This window comes from Euphorbia lathyris, chromosome 2 (assembly GCF_963576675.1).
Source record: "Euphorbia lathyris chromosome 2, ddEupLath1.1, whole genome shotgun sequence".
In the NCBI taxonomy this organism is placed as follows: Eukaryota; Viridiplantae; Streptophyta; class Magnoliopsida; order Malpighiales; family Euphorbiaceae; genus Euphorbia; species Euphorbia lathyris.
The window spans coordinates 44,215,451-44,237,061 of NC_088911.1; the positions used below are offsets into that span (position 1 = coordinate 44,215,451).

Here is a 21,611-nt window from a genome sequence, read left to right on the forward strand (position 1 = left end):
ATATCAGTTGCATGATTATCAAAAACAATTTACAAACAAACGTAGGGCATCCCAACTGATATCAAGAACAACAGATACATTGCCAAAGACAATTGACTCTGGAAATGACCAGAGTAATTCTTCAATACTATTAACAAAACATACCAGCAATATGCATCGCATTACCTAGAAAACATCAAATTTATATCAAACTTGATCCAATCTTGCCATTTATATGGCCAAGCTCAAGCCTTTTTTTAAACCAAGCGCCTTTCTTAAGATGCCAAATAGTATTGCTAGTTTAGAATGATTTCTAGCACATGCTACATATCTATCAGTAGACTATCACAGTAAAATGGCATTCAATTGGTAAATACAGTAAAGTATTACAACTCCAAGGCATCTACCCTGTGATGGATCCACGATTCAGTGATAGGGGTCCTCCAATGTCTGTGGGTGCTTAATTTAAACTTTTTTGGGTGTCCTTACTGTTTTATTAATCATTTTCCAGTTGCAATGGCATTGGTTGGGGTATTCTTCATTAGTCTTTTCATGAGGAACCGACAAATAGCCCGATGCTTCTTAAGGAAGAATCAAGATTTTGAAGCATTTCTTGAAAACCATGGACCTTTAGCTGTAAAAAGGTACAGCTATTCACAAGTGAAAAAAATGACCAATTCATTCAAAGAAAAGCTTGGCCAAGGCGGCTATGGAAGCGTTTACAAAGGAAAGCTATTGGACTGTCGCCTTGTAGCAGTCAAAATGTTGAACGTGTCAAAAGAAGAATTAGGGCAAGACTTCATAAATGAAGTTGCTGCAATTAGTAGAACTTCTCATTTTAATATTGTTTCTCTTCTAGGTTTCTGCTTGGAGGGTCAGAAAAGAGCTTTGATTTATGAGTTTATGCCCAATGGATCACTTGACAAGTTCATATGCGATAAAACTACACTCAACAGTGATCAACATTTAGGATGGGAAATTATTGAAGAAATTGCAATTGGCATAGCACAAGGACTTGAGTATTTACATAGAGGATGCAACACAAGGATTGTGCATTTTGATATAAAGCCTCATAATGTTCTTCTTGATGAAAAGCTTAGTCCAAAAATATCAGATTTCGGACTAGCCAAGTTATGCGCTGCGAAAGAAAGTATAGTATCCATGTTAGAAGCTAGAGGGACCATTGGGTATATAGCACCAGAGGTTTTCAGCAGAAATTTTGGGCAAGTTTCATCAAAGTCAGATGTTTATAGTTATGGAATGATGATTCTAGAAATAGTAGGAGTTAGAAAGAAAGATGAAGAAGTTGGAGGAAGTAATTCTAGTGAGATGTATTTTCCAAGTTGGATATATAAGAGTCTTGAGTTGGAGAATGAAGCTATTCGGGAAGAAGACAAAGAGGGTGAAATTGTGAGGAAATTGAAATTGATTGGGTTATGGTGCATTCAGACAAATCCATTAGAGAGACCAACAATGAGTAATGTCATAGATATGTTAAGAGGAAGCACTCAAAACCTCAGTATTCCACCAAAGCCTTTCCTTTCTTCTTCATCTCCTCCTCCACCATTTCCATTGTCAACATATTCTTTTACCACATCTACAGTTTGATGATCTCAGTTCCTTTGTTTTTGTACCACAGACATTAATATCTGCCTTAACAATTCAATGAAGCTAAATATTGCTATATATGTACAAAACAAACTGGAAAAAGAAAACACTACATCATAAATGATCAGTGGCAACGAAACATACATGCGTTGCCTTTAATGTGTTGCAATATATAATTAAATTTGATCTATTGTAACATTGTTTAAAAAGTCTTGACATCATTTATGATATGGTTTTACGTTTATCATCTTCTTGTACCGAAAGTCTTGGTCAAATATCGTTTAGTACTTCCTGTTTGTTATTTATTGTTACTTCTCTTAATTGTTCTTGTCAACCAACTCATCTATCATCATAGAAACAACTTGGAATTTGGGTCCGTGGTAGTCACTTCTTTCCCTTCTTTCCACTTGGTTTTTTCTCTTCCAATTGTTTTGATGCAATGAGTACGTTAATCTACTGACGGATCTAGAATTCACCGTGTCTCTCGTATTTTATTGGTACTAAATAGATATTTTTTGTGTTTTTATATTAAAAAAAACTAAAACTCATATATAATTTCCATAGAATTTTTAACATTTTCTGGTGACCACTGGGTGCTTAAGCCTCCCTCTAGATCCATTCATGGGTTAACAGGGATAATGCAAAACCATTTTTTTAAGAAGAATCATTTCGATTCAATTGAATCAATCAAATCATTACAAATCAGATCCTCCAACCAACTAAGGATCGAAAAAGAATAGAAAACGCTAGCCTGTGATAGAGCCTGTCATGCCATAGTATTGGCATCCTTATTCGCTAAACGAGGTGAAAAGGTTACCCTATACTCGGGTCTGATATTTAAAAGAACCTTGCAGTCTTAAATAACGATTTCAAATTCTGACCAGTCCTCCTCCGGTGAATTGATGATATTCACCACTTCTTTGGCATCACATTCTAATATGGCGTTGGTGCAGTGTAGCTCGATGACCCACTCCAGTGCCGATCTTAGCGCCAATGCTTCGACAATTCTGGCAGTAGGACAGAACGATAGTAACCGGCTATGGCACCCCATGAATGAGCCATTAGAACTCCTAATAATAGCCCGCTCCACTTTTATCATTCTGCTGAAATAAAGCCCCATTCACATTGCATTTTACCCATCCTTGGTCTGGACGAGACCATTTTACTGCAACCCCATATTGCCGTTCACGATTCATATCAGATCTTCCACGGCTTTGCTGCCAATTTTCTAAGAAACGTTTGGACAGCCGCATCGCCTGCGTCGATGGCAGAATCTTTGTCTCCCATACGAGTGAGTGGCGTTGAGTTCAGATTGTCCGCAGTGTTAATGCTACTCTGGTTGAAAATTCTGCAGTCTATTTCGCGAACATCTGTACTAGGCTCTCATGCAAGTACTCCGATCCGAAAACTGTCGTGTCAATGTCGGTAAAATTCTAGCATTCTTTGGCATAACTGCAACCGATGAATAGATGATAATCATGTTCGACGTCCACCTCACAAATCAGACAATGTATTGGAATCTATACCCTCTTCATCGTCAGTATGTAGCGTGACAAGATGCATTACGAGCAGATTTTCCAGAGAAACTTTCTGATCTTTGGCAGAACTACTAACTTCCATAGACCCACCCATCATTTGTGTTTGGTACCTCCCCGGTTTCTTTAGCAAGGGAAGTCATGGTAAGGAAAGTTAAAAATTAACCTTGTTTAGGAGTTTATAGGATGTAAACGAGGTTAAATGTTTAACTTCGTTTGAGAGTTTAAATTTGGAGGGGAAGAAATGTTAAATTTACTCTTCATAGATAAGAAATTTTAAAAAAGTTTACGTTACTCCCATTAACCTCCAATTTGGAGGTTAGAGTTTGGAGGTTAGAGGAAGTAAAGATTTAACCCCATTAATGTCACACCCGACCCTAAACAGCATCGGGTATGAATGGAAAACCGGATAACGAGTCTGAAAGACGAACCTATTTTCTATTCAATAAAAATTTATTCGGACTATCTAAAATTTTATTTATTATTTGGCTTGAACTCGATAATTCTATCAAGCTTCCTACGTATCCCGAACGTTTTAAATCTTTAAATCGGGAATCAAAGCCACGTAGTTCTACCTATTTTAGGTAGTTCTCTTAAATTAGGTAGTTCTCTTTAATTATTCACATCTTTTTTTGAATAAAAGGCTGGGATGCGGCTGAGGGTCCAGACATCCCAACTAGGTCGGCACCTCCGGAAACCTCAGCCAACCCGAATATTATTAAAGAATAGAAAGAACTACAGAGAGAGAGAGTTAATGAAAACGAACATGAGCTATATTACAGAGATCATCAAAAAATAAAAGAATTGCAAAAAGGCGGGGCTGCGCTGTCGAATTTTTTCCGAAGTTTGCAAGGCTATCTGCAGCTTGATTTCCTTCTCTATAAATGTGAGAAATCCGACAATTCATCAATGCACAGAGCTCAAGACAACGGAGCCAATCCTGTCGGATTATCCAAGGAACATTATTAGATTTGCTTCTAAACATTGATATTGCATAAGAAGAATCAGACTCAATCCAAAGATTAGTCCATTCCCTCTCCCTAGCTGACTCAATGGCAAAGATAATTGCTTTCAATTCTGCAATGTGAGCATAGGAGTCCGGGATATTGAACGCAAAGCAGCCCATCACGAATCCTCTCGAATTCCGGAACACCCCCCTGCTCCTGCCATTCCAGGGGATCCAGAGGCAGCCCCGTCGGTGTTCACTTTGGCCCAGCCAGTGGGAGGCAGAAGCCATCTGACAATAGTAAAATTTGGCTCTGGTGGAGGCCTTGTACGAAAACCTGCTCCCGATTCGAGCTCGCGTATAAAGTGAAGCAAATTGAGCTTTAACGTTTGGATTGAAGGAAGCTCCTCTTCAAAAATGGCCATATTTCTAATATGCCAAATAAACCAAACACAGGAAACCACAGCCCCTTGCCAAATTCTTCTAACCTGGTTACGGATCCTCAACTCGCAAACTCTATTGAAAAGATCAGGGAAAGTAGCAGCAGGAGGCATCATAACAGAGAATAGGTCAAAAACAAATAACCACAAATGCCTAGCGATGCAGCAATTAACGAACAAGTGGTCCAGGCTTTCAATATCCGATTTGCAAAGCTCACAATGAGAAGCGAGTGCATAACCTCGTCGCTGAAGATGGACCTGAGAAGCAAGTTTTCGCTGGATTAACAACCAGCATGCCAGTGATCGACGGGGAGGAATAGCTTCCAAATAAATCGGTGCCAAATAACAGGTTCCGACGGGCAGAGCGTCTCATAGAATTTGCGAGCAGTGAGGATGCCAGAATCCGTTTTGGTCCAGATGCAGACATCTCCAAAATCTTTTCCTTGATAAACCTGCTGAATGTTCTGCTGCACCATAACCGGTAGATGTTCAATGTTAATCCACTCATTACCATTTCTGAATTTCTGCACCGGGTCATAAAGAGAATTCTGATTACGCAGCGGAATATGAAGCTGATTTGCCACGGAAGGATTGATCCACTCGTCCGTCCAAAAATTAAGAATAGAGTGATCCCCAAACCACCAAAAAACCTCCTTTTTAATTTTCTCAAATATTGGCCTTGCAGAGACATACCTCTTGGAGAGACCAAAAGGGGCCAGAAACCGCAGACAGAGGAGTTTAGGGATAAATAGTTTTCGGAGAAGTAACTCCCAGCTGAACTTCCCAATAAGAGTGAAATTAAAAAGACCATAATCTTTTATTCCCAAGCCTCCACTAGCCATAGATAAACAGCAGGTAGACTAGGGCATCGAGACAATTTTGCGGGTATCTCTATCACCGGTCCAAAGGAAATTGCGGACTGCTTTATTAATCTTCGCCAGCAAAGAAGAAGGACACCTGTAAATCAGAAAAGAATGCACTAAAGCTCCAGTCATTGCTGATTTAATTAGGATAAGTCGGCCCGCCATAGACAGAGATTGACCCTTCCAAAGGCTGAACTTCTCAAGGAACCGATCAGCAAGGGGCTGCAGAAACCTAGCGCGAGGGCCCCCTTGAAAGAGCGGCACCCCCAGATAGTTGAAAGGTAGGCTAGCAATACGGATACCCAAAACCCTAGCCAATCTCAGCCGTCGATTCACCGGAATTGAATTACTGAAAAATGCTTCCGATTTATCCCAATTGACCTCCTGTCCCGAAATAGAAGCATAGAAATCGAACAAATCCTTGATACACCTCATATTTTGCAAAGAAGCCTGGCCAAAAACCAACATATCGTCTGCGTAGAGCAGATGAGAAGGGAAACTGGATTGGCTAGTGTAAATCATGGGTTTAAATCTTCCCTCCCTTTCCAATTTAGAAATCCATCTGCTAAAAAAGTCCTCTGCAATTCCAAAAAGAATCGGGGAAAGCGGATCGCCCTGACGGACCCCACACGAACAGCCGAAATATCCCTTAGGACTTCCACCAAGCATAATTGAGATTCGAGAGGATCTGAGGATCTCCAAAATCCAACTTCGGAACTGAAGAGAGAAGCCAAAAGCTTCAAGAACACCCAGGAGGAAATTCCAATTAAGGGTGTCAAAAGCTTTCCTGATGTCAATTTTTAGAGCCATATTACCCCCAAAGCAGTTTTTTCTCAACAGGTTCACTCCTTCAGAAGCTGCTGCAATACAGTGATGAATCCTTCTTCCCTGAATGAACCCGAATTGATTATCTGACACTATTTTTGCAGCAACAGGTGCCAGTCTATCAGACAGAATCTTAGAGATAATCTTGTAACTGAAGTTGCCCATAACAATAGGACGAAATTGACTGATCACATTGGCTCCAGCGGTTTTAGGTAATAGAGTCATGATACTGGAATTTAAACCCGGGAGCATGTAGCCTGAGGAGAAGAAGCTTTGGACCATTTTGCAAACATCAAGGCAAATGATATCCCAGAAATCGCGGTAAAAAGAACCGCTAAAATCGTCTGGCCCCGGCGAACTGTCACTGCTCAGATGGAAAACAGCGGCCTTGATTTCTTCATTCGAGGGAGTCTTAGTAAGGGTTTCATTGTCTGTATCAGAAACAGAACCCGGGATCACTTCTGCGACCACGTCAAGACTAACAGGGGTGACGCTACCTGTAAATAATTTCGTGAAGTAGTCGATTACATGCAAGGAGATCGCATCCTCATCCCTGGTGAGAGTACCATCAATAGAGAGAGATTGGAGGTGAGCTTGAACCTTTTTTACTTTAGCACAACGGTGAAAGAAAGTGGAATTACGGTCCCCAGCAGCCAACCATTTCACCCGGCTTTTATCCCGAAGTAACAGTTCTTGCCTGTACAATTGAAGGTCTAAATCCCGCTGAGCCTCTTCTTCAGAAGCGCGATTATTCTCATTCAACCCTTGATCCACAATTTCTTTTTGTATCAGCTCGAGAGAGGCCTTAGCGTTATCAATATTAACTTCCACCCGGCCGAACACCTCTCTATTCCAAATACGTAACTTCTGGCGCAGAGATTTGAGTTTGAAACAGAACAATTGCGCAGGAGGGAGGGAGATCTGAATGCTGTTCCAGAGCTCGGCTACCACATTTCTTAGGGACTCATGCGTATTCCACATAGAAAGATAGCGGAATCGGCATTTTCTGATTACACCTGAAGTGCAAGAGAACAACAAAGGGCTGCGGTCGGAATGGTGCTGAGGGAGAGCCGAGCAGCTAAGTTTATCCCAGTCATCCACAAAAAGCTTCTTTAATTATTCACATCTTGTTTGACTCATTAATCATTTAATTGTATATTTCACTTTATTATTATATAATTTTATTCTTGTTCACAATAAAATTATTGAGCATGAATTAATATTTAGTATCTCGAATTTATGATAATTCATATAATATAATCCTCTTAAAATGTAAATATATTTTATAAAAGATATACATAAATATTTGATCAAAACCGATAAACTTTTAAGTTCCCAAATCACTTTATCAAATCAACTCGTATCACAAATGAAATCAATTCACAAATGAAATCAATTCACAAATAAATATCGATATTTTCGAATTAACAAAATAAACCGTAATCAAATAAAATGTTTATCAAATATGGCTCATAATCAAATAAACTCTTTATTAAACGAGTTCGTAACCAAATAAACGGGTTATCAAACCAATTTGTAACCAAATAAACGTTTTAGCAAACCAAATTCGTAATCAACAAACTAAACATTATATCCATCCTAGAGTTTCTCCCCTTACGTATCAATCCCCACAATAGAACCGAGATATCTCATAATTTTGCCTATCCCGCATGGTCTTACTCAACACTTCTTTGCCATACTCGATAGGTCTTTCAACTGTGTACATAGGTCATGTCCCTCACTGAACATGGACTTCAAATATAAAACCACCGGTCCGGATTACTCTAGATATAAAACCACAGGTCATGTCCCTCAACGAGTTCGTAACCAAATAAACGGGTTATCAAACCAATTTGTAACCAAATAAACATTTTAGCAAACCAAATTCGTAATCAACAAACTAAACATTATATCCATCCTAGAGTTTCTCCCCTTACGTATCAATCCCCACAATAGAACCGAGATATCTCATAATTTTGCCTATCCCGCATGGTCTTACTCAACACTTCTTTGTCATACTCGATAGATCTTTCAACTGTGTACACAGGTCATGTCTCTCACTGAACATGGACTTCAAATATAAAACTACCGGTCCGGATTACTCTAGATGGATATATATATAAAAAAATCATTATCATAATATTCTCAATTGAACTTTCTCAATCCAAAAACCATTCACATCGAGTTAATTTTCTTAAATCCAATAAAGTTAATACCACAAATATGAAATTATACTTCAAATTCATCATTTTACAATTAAAATCAAAAATAAATAATTTAAATAATATATTTCCATAAAAATCATAAGTTCACAATTCCAAGGATTTAAATCACTCAAATATATATAAACTTAAATAGATTTTAAATTAATTACTTTCATAACTTATTTTTATCCGGAATAGCTATGTGTAATACTAAACCGGTATAAATATTTTAAACCGAATATATCGTTAGACTCGTTGCGGTGTCATATTCTACTATTTTTCTTTATACCGACTCTAATTGGCAAATATCGGTATTAGTCCTTTTAATTTATAACTTATTTTAATTTGACAAATTAACATCACTTAATTATTATATAAAACTAAATTTTACATCAAACACTTTTATCAGACCATTTACATTTGTCACCGAAATGTAATCTGTAACACTAAACTAGTGTCGTTAATTCTGACCGAAAGTTCAGTTAGACTCGTGACATTGCTAGGAGTCTATCCGTACAAATTTTTACTATCAATTTCTTTATATTATTTTTGTTTTGCTATATATAGAGGTTTAGACTATGGCAATTTGCCATAATTAACTAGTGTTAATTCTTTCCCTGACTGAAACCTCTAATTAATTGTCTATGTAACTAATTAATTGTCTATGTAACTATATAACTAGAACCCTATTAAAAAGAAAATAATATTAAACATTACCTCGTAACCGTTACAAATTCTAAACTGTCCACACGAGACTCTTTATTCTAATTCAAGATTTTCATTGTTCTTATTTATTTAATAAGGAATTGAAATCGAAAGTCATGAAAAATAGTAGGTAATAAGTATCCTTAAATAAGGAATCGACTTCAAAACTCATGATAGTAATATGTTTATTAAACGATAAACATAGTAAGTGTTATTTAACCAAAACTCAATATCAAAATTCAATCTCTTTTATGAAAATAATAATTAATCAAAACTCATAAAAGTAGTAAGTCCTTTAATCAAAATTCAATTTCGTCTTTCTTTAAAATTTCCTTTCAAAATGAAAAACATTATGCTCCAAACACTTTATTTTTTAAGAAAATCCTAATCTTCCCTTTCCTTCTTCTCTTTTTATAATTAATGGAAGAAAACATTTTGTTCATAAAAATATATTACATCTCTCTTTTATTTCTCATACTTTAACTCAAAAACAAAATAACATTTTAAAATAACATTTTATTTTAAATGGTTATATATAAAACACTCAAAAACATTTTATTTCCATTTGATATCATAATACCATTCTCTTTAATCTAAGTATACATAAAAAGAGAATAACTCATCCTAGGATTCATATGCTATTTATATAGGAATGTAAGCAAAATAAAAATTTGTCCATTAAAAATTTATATGCCATATGACAATATTACAACAAGTAAAAGACCATGTGTACAACAAAATAACATGATGTAAGACATATGTTTTATTTTAAATTCTATACATGACAAGTGTTTTGTAACAAAATGCATGCATGACACATAATATGCCACCTATTTTCACAAAAATAGATGTATGAATATAATAATGTATATTTTAGGTATGTGATATATTTCTCAAATAACTATGTATGAAACATTTTAATTTTATCAAAAATCAACCTATGCATCTTTAATCTAATTATTAAACTTATATATATATATATATATATATATATATATTTATTTATTTATTTATTTATTTTTATTAAAATAACATTTGAAATGGGTTAGAATATCAACTACTAATTGAATATAAACTTTTGGCAATTTCGTTTTTTTTTTATAAAAATAAAATTACATTTCCTTTCATAAATAATTATCCAAAGAGATTTTATAATTTTAATTTTTTTTTTATAAACTTATCAAAAACTTTTAATTTACACCTAATTTTAGTTGAAACACAATAATGACATGCTCTAAAATTTTGGACACGGACGTGACAATTAACCTCCATTTACTCTTAAAAAATAACTCCCAAACAAGGTTAATTTAATACTTAACCTTCCATTACTTCCATTTACTCCCATTAACCTCCTTCCAAACAAGGGCTTATGATAGTGCCTGGTACACGGATTTACTCGAATAATGACCATTTTTGGTGAAACTCCATATCAGGCGGTCTTGAACTTGCCTGGACGGGATTGTCATATTTCCTATCGCCCGTGCTTCATCCTCTAAAAAGAAAGACGCCAGTTTTCCACGGTCCCAAATTCGAGTGTCGGGGATGAAAAGGTTGGCTACCACATCTTTCTTGTGACCTTCTACCGTTGGTGTAACAATTTGGAAGTTCCTCATTGAGCTAACCCAGGGGTCCTTCCAAATTGAAATCCCTCTCCCATTCCCGATTCTCCAACGAACGCCAGATTCAAGCAGTTTCACTGTTCTCCACACACTACTCCAAACGTAACTAGGATTAGTGTCCAGTTTGGAATTAAGAAAAGTTCCTACAGGATAGTATTTAGCTTTGATAATATTACTAACCAATGTATGTGGTTCGGAGATGGTATATGTGTTCCCAAGTCAAACTTCAATTTGGCAAAAGCAGCATAGTTGGAACTTTGATTTTTTGCTAACTACTTTCATTTACATATGCCCAGAAATTTCTAAATGAAACCTGTTTCTTTCCAATCTTCTTCCCCTTTCTCCTTATTGATCATCCTCTTCCTCTTCATTTCAATATTATACATACCTAGCAATGCTTATAGTGATGACAAGCGGTATTACAAGCCTGCATCTTTTAGCTATGGAAACATAAAAAGTATAAGATATCCATTTTGGGGAAATGGGCAGCCTGAATACTGTGGGCAACCAGGCTTCAGGATTCATTGTCAGGGACAAATAGCAACTATGATTATCATGAATCTCAAGTACCATGTCATTGAAATCAATCCCGACAATCAAATCCTCAGAATTGCAAGGATGGATTTAACGAATAGGCTGAACCGAGTTAAGAGAATAAACCGAACTGAACCGAATTGAATATTTCAGTTTCCTTCAGTTCTTTGGTTTTAATATATAATTTTTTAAAATGATACTTGATGAATACCATATATAAAACTAATTAGTAACTACCATATAGAGGAGAGATCAGGTGTGACACATTCCTTATGGTGTGACAAGGCTTATTGTGTGACAACAGTGGCTTTTTAGTAATTATGTAAAAAACAGAGGGGTATATTTGTAATTTTACGCGCTTAATATAAATAGTTATAAGTTAGGGGTATATTTGTAATCTCCTATATTTTTCTCGTTCTTTCTTCTCCGGTGATTCTCTAATATTTCTCTCCTTTTTCTGATAGCGTCGTTTCATTTCCGATCGTTTTTTTGTTGATTTTTTGGTTCGATTTCTTTGTTCCGTCTCTCATTTTGTGTTTTTTGGAAGATATCGGTGAGTTCCTGTATGTTTTCATCGTATTTATGTTTGTTGTTTGTTCATTTCCCTTCATTTTTTTTTTGAATATTTTGTTCCATTTATGGCTCTGATTTCCTATATTTTTTACTTTATCGGTAGGTTCGGCTCTCTTTTTGTGTATTTTTGAAGATATCGGTGAGTTCCTCTGTGTTTTCTTTGTTCATTTTAGATATTGTGTTATGCATGTTCTTAGTTTTTTTGTTTATATGTTCTGTTTAGGTTTTGTATTTTGTTTTTGTTTTGTTTCTTATTTTTTAGGGTTTCAACGGCATTTCATTTTATTTTTTCATTCTTTCCGTCTATAATTTGTTAGTTTTTTGACTTGTATATGTGTTTTTTTATTGTTTTTCAGTATATATCAGAATGTGTAAAGCTACTTCTAGTAGGAAAGATTGTTTGCATGAGAATGTTATTGATCCTGCGTTGTTTGATGCTATAAACTCTGATTATATGGGAGATGATGACGACAGGTACTATTTTGTTACTTATGTTTTTATGGAACAATATATGCATTCTTTTGGAACAATATATGTTTTTGTATGGCACTATATATGTATTCGTTTCGAACAATTTATGTATTCGTTTGGAACAATATATGTATTCGTTTGGAACAATTTATAAGTTCGTTTGTAACTATATATGTATTTTGTTGATCCAGTATTGTTGTTAATTTTGTTATTTGTTATGTTTCAAGGGTCTTTGAAAAGAATAGTGATGAAGGAAGTAAACAGAGATTTGTGAAGAAATCTCATGCTTTGAAGAAAAAGTCATCAAATATTGGTGTTCCTGTTGATGAAAGTTCTTCTGATGCTTTGAAGGATGTAGAAAGTTGTTCTAATGCCGATGAAAGTTCTTCTGATTCTCGTGATAATATGAATGATCCTGATTTTGTTATCAGTGCGAGTACACCATCTGAAGAACGAGCAGATGATGAATATGTTGTTTCTGGTTGTGTTGGAAAGAAAAGAAAAGTTGGAGTTAATTTGAATGGAGATGGTTCTTCTAGGTTGAAGATGAAGAAGGTTAAGGTTGTGAAAGTATCTGGTGGTTCTAGATTGAAGAGGAATAAGGTTGAGGTTGTGAAAGGAGTTGGTTCTTCTAGATCTGTGAACCGTGATTGTGAAAGAAGGATTGTGAAGAAGGATAGTTGCTATTCTGTTATGGAGCAAGATTTATCTGGTGTAGTATTGAATCAGAGGGTGCGTCCAACAGCATTTATTAAGTTTGTTAAAACTATGCCAGAGACACACAAAGCTGCCATTAGGAAGATAGGGTTTGGTGGTTTTTTGTGTCTGGATATTGGGAAGCTCAATGGAATGTTTTGTGGCAAGGTTGTGGCTTCTGTCGATCCTGACAGATGCTGTTTTATTCTTCCTGGTAATGACCGGATTGATTTGAGTGAAGAGGATTTCCATTGTGTTTATGGCCTGCCATATGGAGGAAAGGAAATTAAGGAAGCGGATAGTAACAGTGGGGATAGTTGGTGTAATTTTTTAGAGACTTGGAGGAAGTCTTTTGGTCTAAATAATGGCAGTCCTAAGGATAAAGATGTGCTTTATAGGCTGAAAAATCTGTTGGAAGTGGATGTTTGTGATGAGTTCATTTGGAACTTCATTATTATTGTTGTCAATTCTTGCATTCGTTCAACCAAGAATAGGGAATTCTTGCATTCATTCAACCAAGAATAGGACGTTGTACAATAAGTTTTTATTCAGTTGCATGAATGTGACTGAAATTTTGAAGTTGGATTGGTGCCGGTTTAGTTTTAAGCATCTTATAGATTCTGTTCGTTCTTTCCAGAACGATTCTAAGCCATATTTTTTCACAGGCCCTCTTCCATTTATACTGGTAATTGTTTTAATATGTTGGAATTTATTTTGAATAATTTATGTATTTGCTTATAATTTGTTTTTCTCATTTTTTTTATTGTAGATATGTTATTTTGATCGTTTGCAACGTGTGGTTGATTTGAGGCCACGTTCCTTTCCACTAACCTCTGTGTGGAATAATGTTCTAATCTCTGAAAGAATTAAGTTGGAAAAAGGCAGTGGTTTTGGCAAGGGAATTGTATTGAAGAGATTAGTGAAATCTGAAGCAGAGGTAGAATGTGAAGGCCCTAATGTTGAAGGTAAGAAGAAGAAGAAGAAGAGAGAAGAAGAGAAGAAGAAGAAGCATGTAGAAGAATGAGAAGAAGAAGATACTCAAGAAGGAGTTTCTGGTTGTCCCAGTTACTTCATGCTATGCATCTGTGTTTTTCTTTTATATAGAAGATTGTGTTTCGTTTTGATAAATTAGTAAATAGTGTTTTTATAAATACATGAATTCACTGTCAGGTTTAAATCAGTGGCTAAGAAATTAGCTAATGCTGTAACTGAGATGTTTATGTTGGTGGATGAAGCTGAAAATATGTTTGAGGAGAATGACTTACCTGTACGGATGAATACATTTGTTGAAAACATTTTTACTAAGTATATAGTGAGTAAGGAAGAGAGGATGAGCCAGCGTTCCGAGCGAATGCCAGCAAGTGAGCATTCGGGAAGATTATTTAAAGAATCTGATGAGGATAATGATTTTTTTAATCTGCCTGGCTTTTGGGAAGAATATAATGCTGTTAATGAAGAATATAACAAGCAGGTACAGAGAAAGATAGCTGAAGGTTTAGAAAAAGAGAGAGGAGGAGCAGAGAAGGAGAAGAATAAGAAGAAGAAGAGAGGAGTAGTGAAGAAAGTTAGAGGGAAAGTAGGGTCATCTAAAGGTCTGAGGTTGAAAATAAAGATGAATTCTGCTCCTCAATTTGAGTTGTTAAGCCAGTCTTTAGCTGATCAACCTGTTTCATCTGAAATGTAATTTATTATGTTTGAATAATTCATGTTTTTTGTTTTGGAACATCTCAATTAATATTTGTGGATTAATTGATGTTTTATTTTGTTTGTAGGGCTGCTGATATAGTTTCTGGGGCTGGTGCTTTAGTTTGTGTAAATCAAGATCAAGGGGATGAGATTGTTGATTGTACTGATGAAATTGTGTAAGTTATTATTTGTTGAACAAATGGGTCAGTTTTTTGGAACCTTTCTTGTATATGTGTGGAACAATTTTTTTTTTGTTATATATTTGAGTTGTTTTATATTTTCACCAGTGATATCGATGATGCAATTGAGACAGAGATGTCTGATTCTGATGATGATGATGATGATATAGACTTGGAGTCTTTGCCTGGAAATGTTCCAGATGAATTTGCCGATATGTGTAGATGGGCTAACAATTATTTATGTCATGGGAGGACAATTTTTACCACGTTTGAAGATTACATTTTTGGTCATCCGGTGAAAGCAGTTATATTAAGGAGAGATATTCGTGAATTGGCTGATCTAGCTCCAATAGGGTTTGGCCCAATTTTGTATTACATGAGGTATTTTTTTTATCTATAATTCCATGTTTGTATTAGTGATTATATTGTTTTATTTTTTTGAATGGCATGTTTACTTTATATGTTTCGTGTGTGTTTTGTACAGGCACCTTTATGATGTGATTGTGAATAATGATAGATTGGATACCACCTTCTCCCTTGTTGATCCAAACATAACTAATCATTTTGAAAGACTTAATACGATTGGGGAGAAGATCAAGTTTTTGACAGAGAGATATGAACAGTCCAGCAACAAATGTTTGTATCTGATATCGCGAAACAAACAGTATGCATTATTTGTCTATACTGATGATTTATTTTATTTGGTTAATAATGTATTATAGTTTTACTAATGTGTTTGTTTTCTTCAAGTATCATTGGACTTTGACTGTCGTTGATCTTGAGGGGAAACTTGTTTTTCTTTTGGATCCATTGAAATCTCGTTTGGGCTTGGAAAATGATCAATGGAGATATGTTGTTGATGAGTATGTTTAATAATCAAATGCTTTTTTATAATGTATTTTATTTTTTGAATGCAATAGTTTGACATATATATGAATTTGTTTTGCAGATCTATTATTTCTTTTTATCATGAGAAGTTTTTGGTAAAATGGATTTGCCATGTGGTACGTGTTTAATTTGTATGTATATTTGTGTATTTTTGTTTTATTGTTTTTAAGTTGTTTGTATTTTATTTTGCAGAATATTCCATCTCAGACAGATACCAAAAGCTGTGGTTATTATGTAATGAAGTACATGCATGATATAGTGTCTGAGAAAGTGTTGAAGATTGATAATATTGTAAGTGTTTATTCTTTGAACAATTGGTGTTTCTTCTTTGAACAATTGGTGTTTATTCTTGGAACAATTAGTTTTAATATATGACATGTTGAAGTTATAGTTTTGATGCATGATTTTAATTGTGATATGTTTTTTAGTGGGATAAGTATCCTAGGAGGTCAGCTTACGGTATAGATGTGATGAATGAATTACGTCGAGATTTGGGAGAAATTGTTTTGAGATATGGTATTGAGAATGAAAATGGTGGAGGAGGTCGTGTAAGGAGGACTGTTAAGGAATCTAAGTACCTTCGTTCTCCATTTATTTCTCGGCATCCAAAGTTGATGGAGAACATGGATAGTCGTAAAAGGAGGATTGTTGAATTTGCACTGAGTCCTGGTTTAAGCAGGTAAGAAGTTGAAGTTATGTTTGTTATATGAATTTATATGTTATTTTGGCATATACTGATAGTTTTTTTTCTTGTTTTGAAGTGATGTATTTTTCAGTGATGGATAAACCTTTATTGATAAACAGGAGATTTTATCACTGTCTGGCAATGATCATATTGTCAATAATATTGTGGATGCTTGGAGTTCAATTTTGAACACTGAAGAATTGAAAAAATATAATGGAAAACTAAAAAGATTTTTTTTCAGTACATATGCTTTTGTATGTTTCTTAACTTTGTAAGTTTGTTTTTTGTTTTCATTTTGTAAATAATTGTTGTGCTAAATGTTGTTTTGATTATTTTGTAGAATCTTCTGTTTTATGGAGCTAGTAGATCAGAAGAACATAATTTTAAGGAAAGGCTTCAGACTGAACTTTCTTTTTTCAATTTTAAAAACTTGGCTGATGTTGAATTGGTAAGTTTTATGGTGGAACAGCAGCAGTTGAATACTATAAAATGTATTGAGATACTAATGTATTTTGGTGTTTATTAGGTGTTTTTTCCTGTTATTTCTCATGCACATTTTTATCTGATTGTTGTCAACAATCTTTCAAAGACTGTTGAAATATTGGATAATAGTACACTCCCTCGAAGAATCAGTGCTGATAAGTATGAGGATTGCCCAGAACAATTGGTATGTTGTAACATGATTTACTTCATTCTTTGGTTTTTTTGTATATGTGATAACATATTTTTTGATTTGTTTGTTGTAGTTAAAATTCTATGCTCATTTTGTTTTCAAAAATGATGCTTCTTCATTAAAACAAATGTGTGCATACAAAGTGCAAATCCTGAAGATGAAGTGGAGAAGCAACAATAACCACAATGATTGTGGTATTTTTCTTTTGAAGCATATGGAAACATACATGGGTCAGAGTGTGAAGGAGTGGAATATTGGATTGACAAAGAATTCTAAAGTATATGTTGTAAAATCTTTATGTAACAGTTTGTATTACTATTATTCTATTTTTTTATATCATTTTTTTTTGCAGGGAAAAGATTTTAGAAAGCTTAGAATTCATTATTGCTGGAGCATTCTTTTGAATCCAATAAATCAGCTTATTGAAGAAATTGATAAGAAGTCAAAAGAATGGGCTATTGGAGCTGGACTAAATTTAGAATAGCATATTTGTATCTTAAATTTGTAAATATATTTTAGAATTTGTAAATATACTTTAGAATTTGTATATAAAATTTTATATTTAAAAAGGTTTTTTCAAATTATATTTGTTTATTCTTAACAGATGTCAATATATTCAATATATTGCAGATATAATTCATTCGGAACAGATGTTGCATTTAATTGGAACAAATGGTACATTCATTCGGAACAAATTATATAATTACATGGAACAAGTTGTACAATTTGGTAAAATTCAGTCCACAGCCTTTTTCAATACTCGCAACCACTTAATAGTACATTAAGTTGGAACAAATGATATAGTTATATTAAACAATTTGTACAATTTATGTATACCTTTGGATCAATATAAGAGCATATCCAATGGTTCATACTCACAACCACTTTATATACATTATCCATTTAATAAACATCATTTTATTAAACAAATTGTGTTGGAACATAGTACTAATTATGTTGGAATGGGAAATGAGTTTAGATCACATTAAAGTAAATAAAAAGAATGTAACTATTTCTGATGGAACAATGTAATATTTATTCCGGAACAACATATGTATTCGGATGGAACAATACAGTTCATGGAATGGAACAAATTATGTATACCGTTGGAAGAATATAAGAGTACATCCAATTGATCAGTAAGTTTGCTTTTGAGGATTCATCTTGTAAAATAGAAAATGAAATGATATAGTTACATTTGTTTCAGTAATAAGGGATCAATAAGTAATCACTGTTTGTTTGAATATAAATAATGTTGAAACACTTTTCCACATGATTTTGATTTGACAAAATTATTTAAGTAATAATAAAAATATTCTAACACATTAAAATTTATAATGCTTTGATTTATTTACACTAATGTGTTTGTTCAATGTTGAGTTTAATTGTGTATAAGACATTGAGATTAAAAAGCCCAAAGGCCCATAAAGTGGAAGTCAAGCCCAAGTCAACACATCAACACCATTCGGCTTAGAAGTTCAAAACGAAGCCGTATCAACCAAAACGATGACTCAGAAAGAGAAGGATCGAGAAGCCTTCGTGGCAAAAGCTTCAAGACGAAGCTGTTGAGTTGGACGACAAAGCAGTCTGGACAGCGGCAGAGAATGTTCAACTTCTAGACAAAGTATTTCTACTTTGGGAAAGGTTCAGAAGGCGCAGAAAGCTGTCTCGTGGACTTTTCCATAAATGGCGAAACATTCTGCTGAAGACTGATGAAGACAGAAGATGCAAGAATTCTATTGGCCAACGACGCTGAGCACGCCCAGAGTGACAACGACAGGAAGTCGTTTCCCTCCAACGGTTATTTCGAAATTCGAAATGACCAGGTGCCTCAAGTGTCACTATATAAAGGCCATCGATATGCTTCATTCACACAGAACTTCAAGTTGTCAAAACGCTGACCAATTTCATACTCGAAGATTCTGTGAGAAAAAGCAAAGCAAATACCTTACACCAATTTCCATATTATTGTGTAAAAGTCTAGAGTGATTTCAAATCATCTAAAGTGTCTTAGCAATTGTTGTTTAGGACAATCTCATTATCATTTCTAGAAGAATAGAAAGGAGAGGTTGAGTACTCGGTTATAGTACTCAGCGGTAGAATAGGAGTGAGTAGAGGTATAGAGGAAGGTACTCTTGTTATACTTAGCTTTTAGTTGTAAAAGGTTTGGTGCTCTACCCTTAAAGAGCTCAGTAGAGAATTCGAAAGCTTGGAACGTGTTCCGGGGACAGGACGTAGGCATAGAGGCCGAACCTGGATAAATCTGCTGAGTAATATCTTTCTAACCTTTAAACTCCTTTGATATATTTTGCTTGCTCGAAAACTGACTAAGTAAAGAGGTCACGCTGAGTTGTGTGCATTGAGTATCTGAGTTCAGGAATAGACTCAAATGCTATCTCCTGACTCAAGGAAAGAAGCTGACTTAGTCACAAGTTGACTAAGCTAGTGTCTTAAATTCACTCAGTGCGCTGTGTAATCCTTTTAATTGTAAAAGAAGTCAGCCTTAACGTACCAAAATTTTAAATAGTTCATATCCCCCCCCCCTTGGAACTAACTTGTTACGTTATAAGGGATCAACAAATAATACATGGTATATGTTTCATTAAAGTTTTAATTGTTAATAAAATGAATACAGATTTATTTTAATCTGATTTTAATTCATCCCCTTTGCAATAATAAATAAATGAGGAAGTAATTATTGATTCTGATAATTTATTAGTACTTAAATTTCAATTAATACAGGAAATAATACCAATAGTTTAAGAGACTGATTCACAGATTTATTTTAGTTTGCATTTAATAAAAATTTTGATATACGTAATAATCTTAATACTGCTGAGATTCTCAATATACATTTATTTTGAATGAAAAGCCGTGTTTCATTGCAGGAAAAGTAGAATTTGAAGAGACTCAATAAATTAAAGCTGCTGAGTTTCCCAATAGATAATCATTTGAATGAAAGAAAGCGTGTTTGACATTAGGAAGTTGAAGAGACTAAATAAAATTCTATAAATAGTATTGCTCTCTTTATTGATCGTATTTTTTTAGTAGAAGTTGAATTGAAGCAAAGATGTCAAGAAGCAGTTCGAGTTCGTTTAAGAGAACGAGGTCTTCTTCTCCTGTTGAACATTTAGTACCTAAAGCAGATAGTGAAATTCCTGATGAGCTATTTAAAGTTATTGAAGATATGGAGGAAACTTTTATGGAAGGGGATATTGACGATATCATAAAGAAGCTGAAGGGCATGAAGGCTTTCATGTCTTTATTTTGTGACTCAATGATGTCTTTCATTGAGAAAGGAGTGGAGGAGAAAGCGGAGTTGAAGGAGGAGCTGGAGGAAGTGAAAATGAATCTGAAGGACCAGGTTAAGAAATATAACAATGATGTTATGGGTCCTGATAATGATTTTCTTTAATGTTTTTTTATTGTGAACAATTGTTTTTATTTTTATGTTTGTATGTTTTTTATGTTTATGTTTTTATGTTTTTTTTTATTTAATGATATACTATTTTGTTATGTTTTTACTTATTTTTCCTAGAAGCTACCTTTTTTATACTGCTATATATTATTGATGTTCATATATTGTTAATGTAAACACATGTTGTTTGAAATTAAAACACAGGTTTTCAAAATGAAGTTGTTAGACGAGGTGTCGCGGCCTAATCTCCCGGGCGGACCGGGGGGTGGACAACCTCATGGCGATGTAAGCGGTGATTGGCGCCGAAAGCAACCAATCGCGGAATCAAGCTGCTCGGCAGGACCGGAGCTCGGAGATATGGAAGAGTCGCCACCCACGAATGGGAAAATGAACACCGATCCCTTGCGGGAGACCGGTGTGGGTTCGGGAAACTTAGGTACGAGCCAAGAAGGCTAGCTCCTTTCTAGAGAAAGGCTACTAGGCACCCCGACATCGCCCGGTTATGAACCACCGGCCTCCTACTCAGCATGTTAGGCGATAACGGACTAATCGTATACTTCTTTAAGTTTAAAATTCATTTGAAACCCTTTTCTTTCTCTTTTTGGAAACCATTTTGAGCATATGATATTGAAAAGCCACATCAGTAAAGAATCACCCATTTATATTTATACATACACAGAGAGGGGGAAGAAAGAAGTGATTTATTTACAACCGTATTTAAATGTTATGTTGTGTGTCTATTCTACATTAACTTATTTCCCCAAAACGATGTTTATTACATGGTTCGCACCTTAATCGCCGTTGGAACGATTTAGGTACGTTTTAAAACCCCGTTTGATGAAGCTTACCCGAGTCGCCGTTGGAACGACTCGAGTAATTGAAAACGTTAAAGTAAAAGCCTTTCAATAAGAAAACGTGGTTAAACATACAAGTCAATTTTATTTTGTACAAATTCATTAAGAAAGCGATTCAAAATCTCCATTATTAACAAAGAAAACGATTTTGATTACAATGTTCGCTTAATCCGTCGTTGGAACGGACTAAGGTTTTAAAACGTGGTGTTTAGAAAACGATTTGAAATATC

General features: G+C 34.8%; 1 protein-coding gene across 1 annotated transcript; it reads left to right on the top strand.

Annotated features, from left to right (window-relative positions):
• Nucleotides 1-502: 502 nt before the first annotated feature.
• LOC136217979 (LEAF RUST 10 DISEASE-RESISTANCE LOCUS RECEPTOR-LIKE PROTEIN KINASE-like 2.4) lies at nucleotides 503-1,702 on the top strand. The gene has a single exon (XM_066004700.1). It carries the CDS (start codon nucleotides 532-534, stop codon nucleotides 1,585-1,587), a length of 1,056 nt encoding a protein of 351 aa, XP_065860772.1. The 5' UTR covers nucleotides 503-531; the 3' UTR covers nucleotides 1,588-1,702.
• The last annotated feature ends 19,909 nt before the right edge of the window (nucleotides 1,703-21,611 follow it).

Coding starts and splice junctions, on each gene's coding strand:
- LOC136217979 (XM_066004700.1), top strand. CDS start 532: ATGAGGAACCGACAAATAGCCCGATGCTTCTTAAGGAAGAATCAAGAT.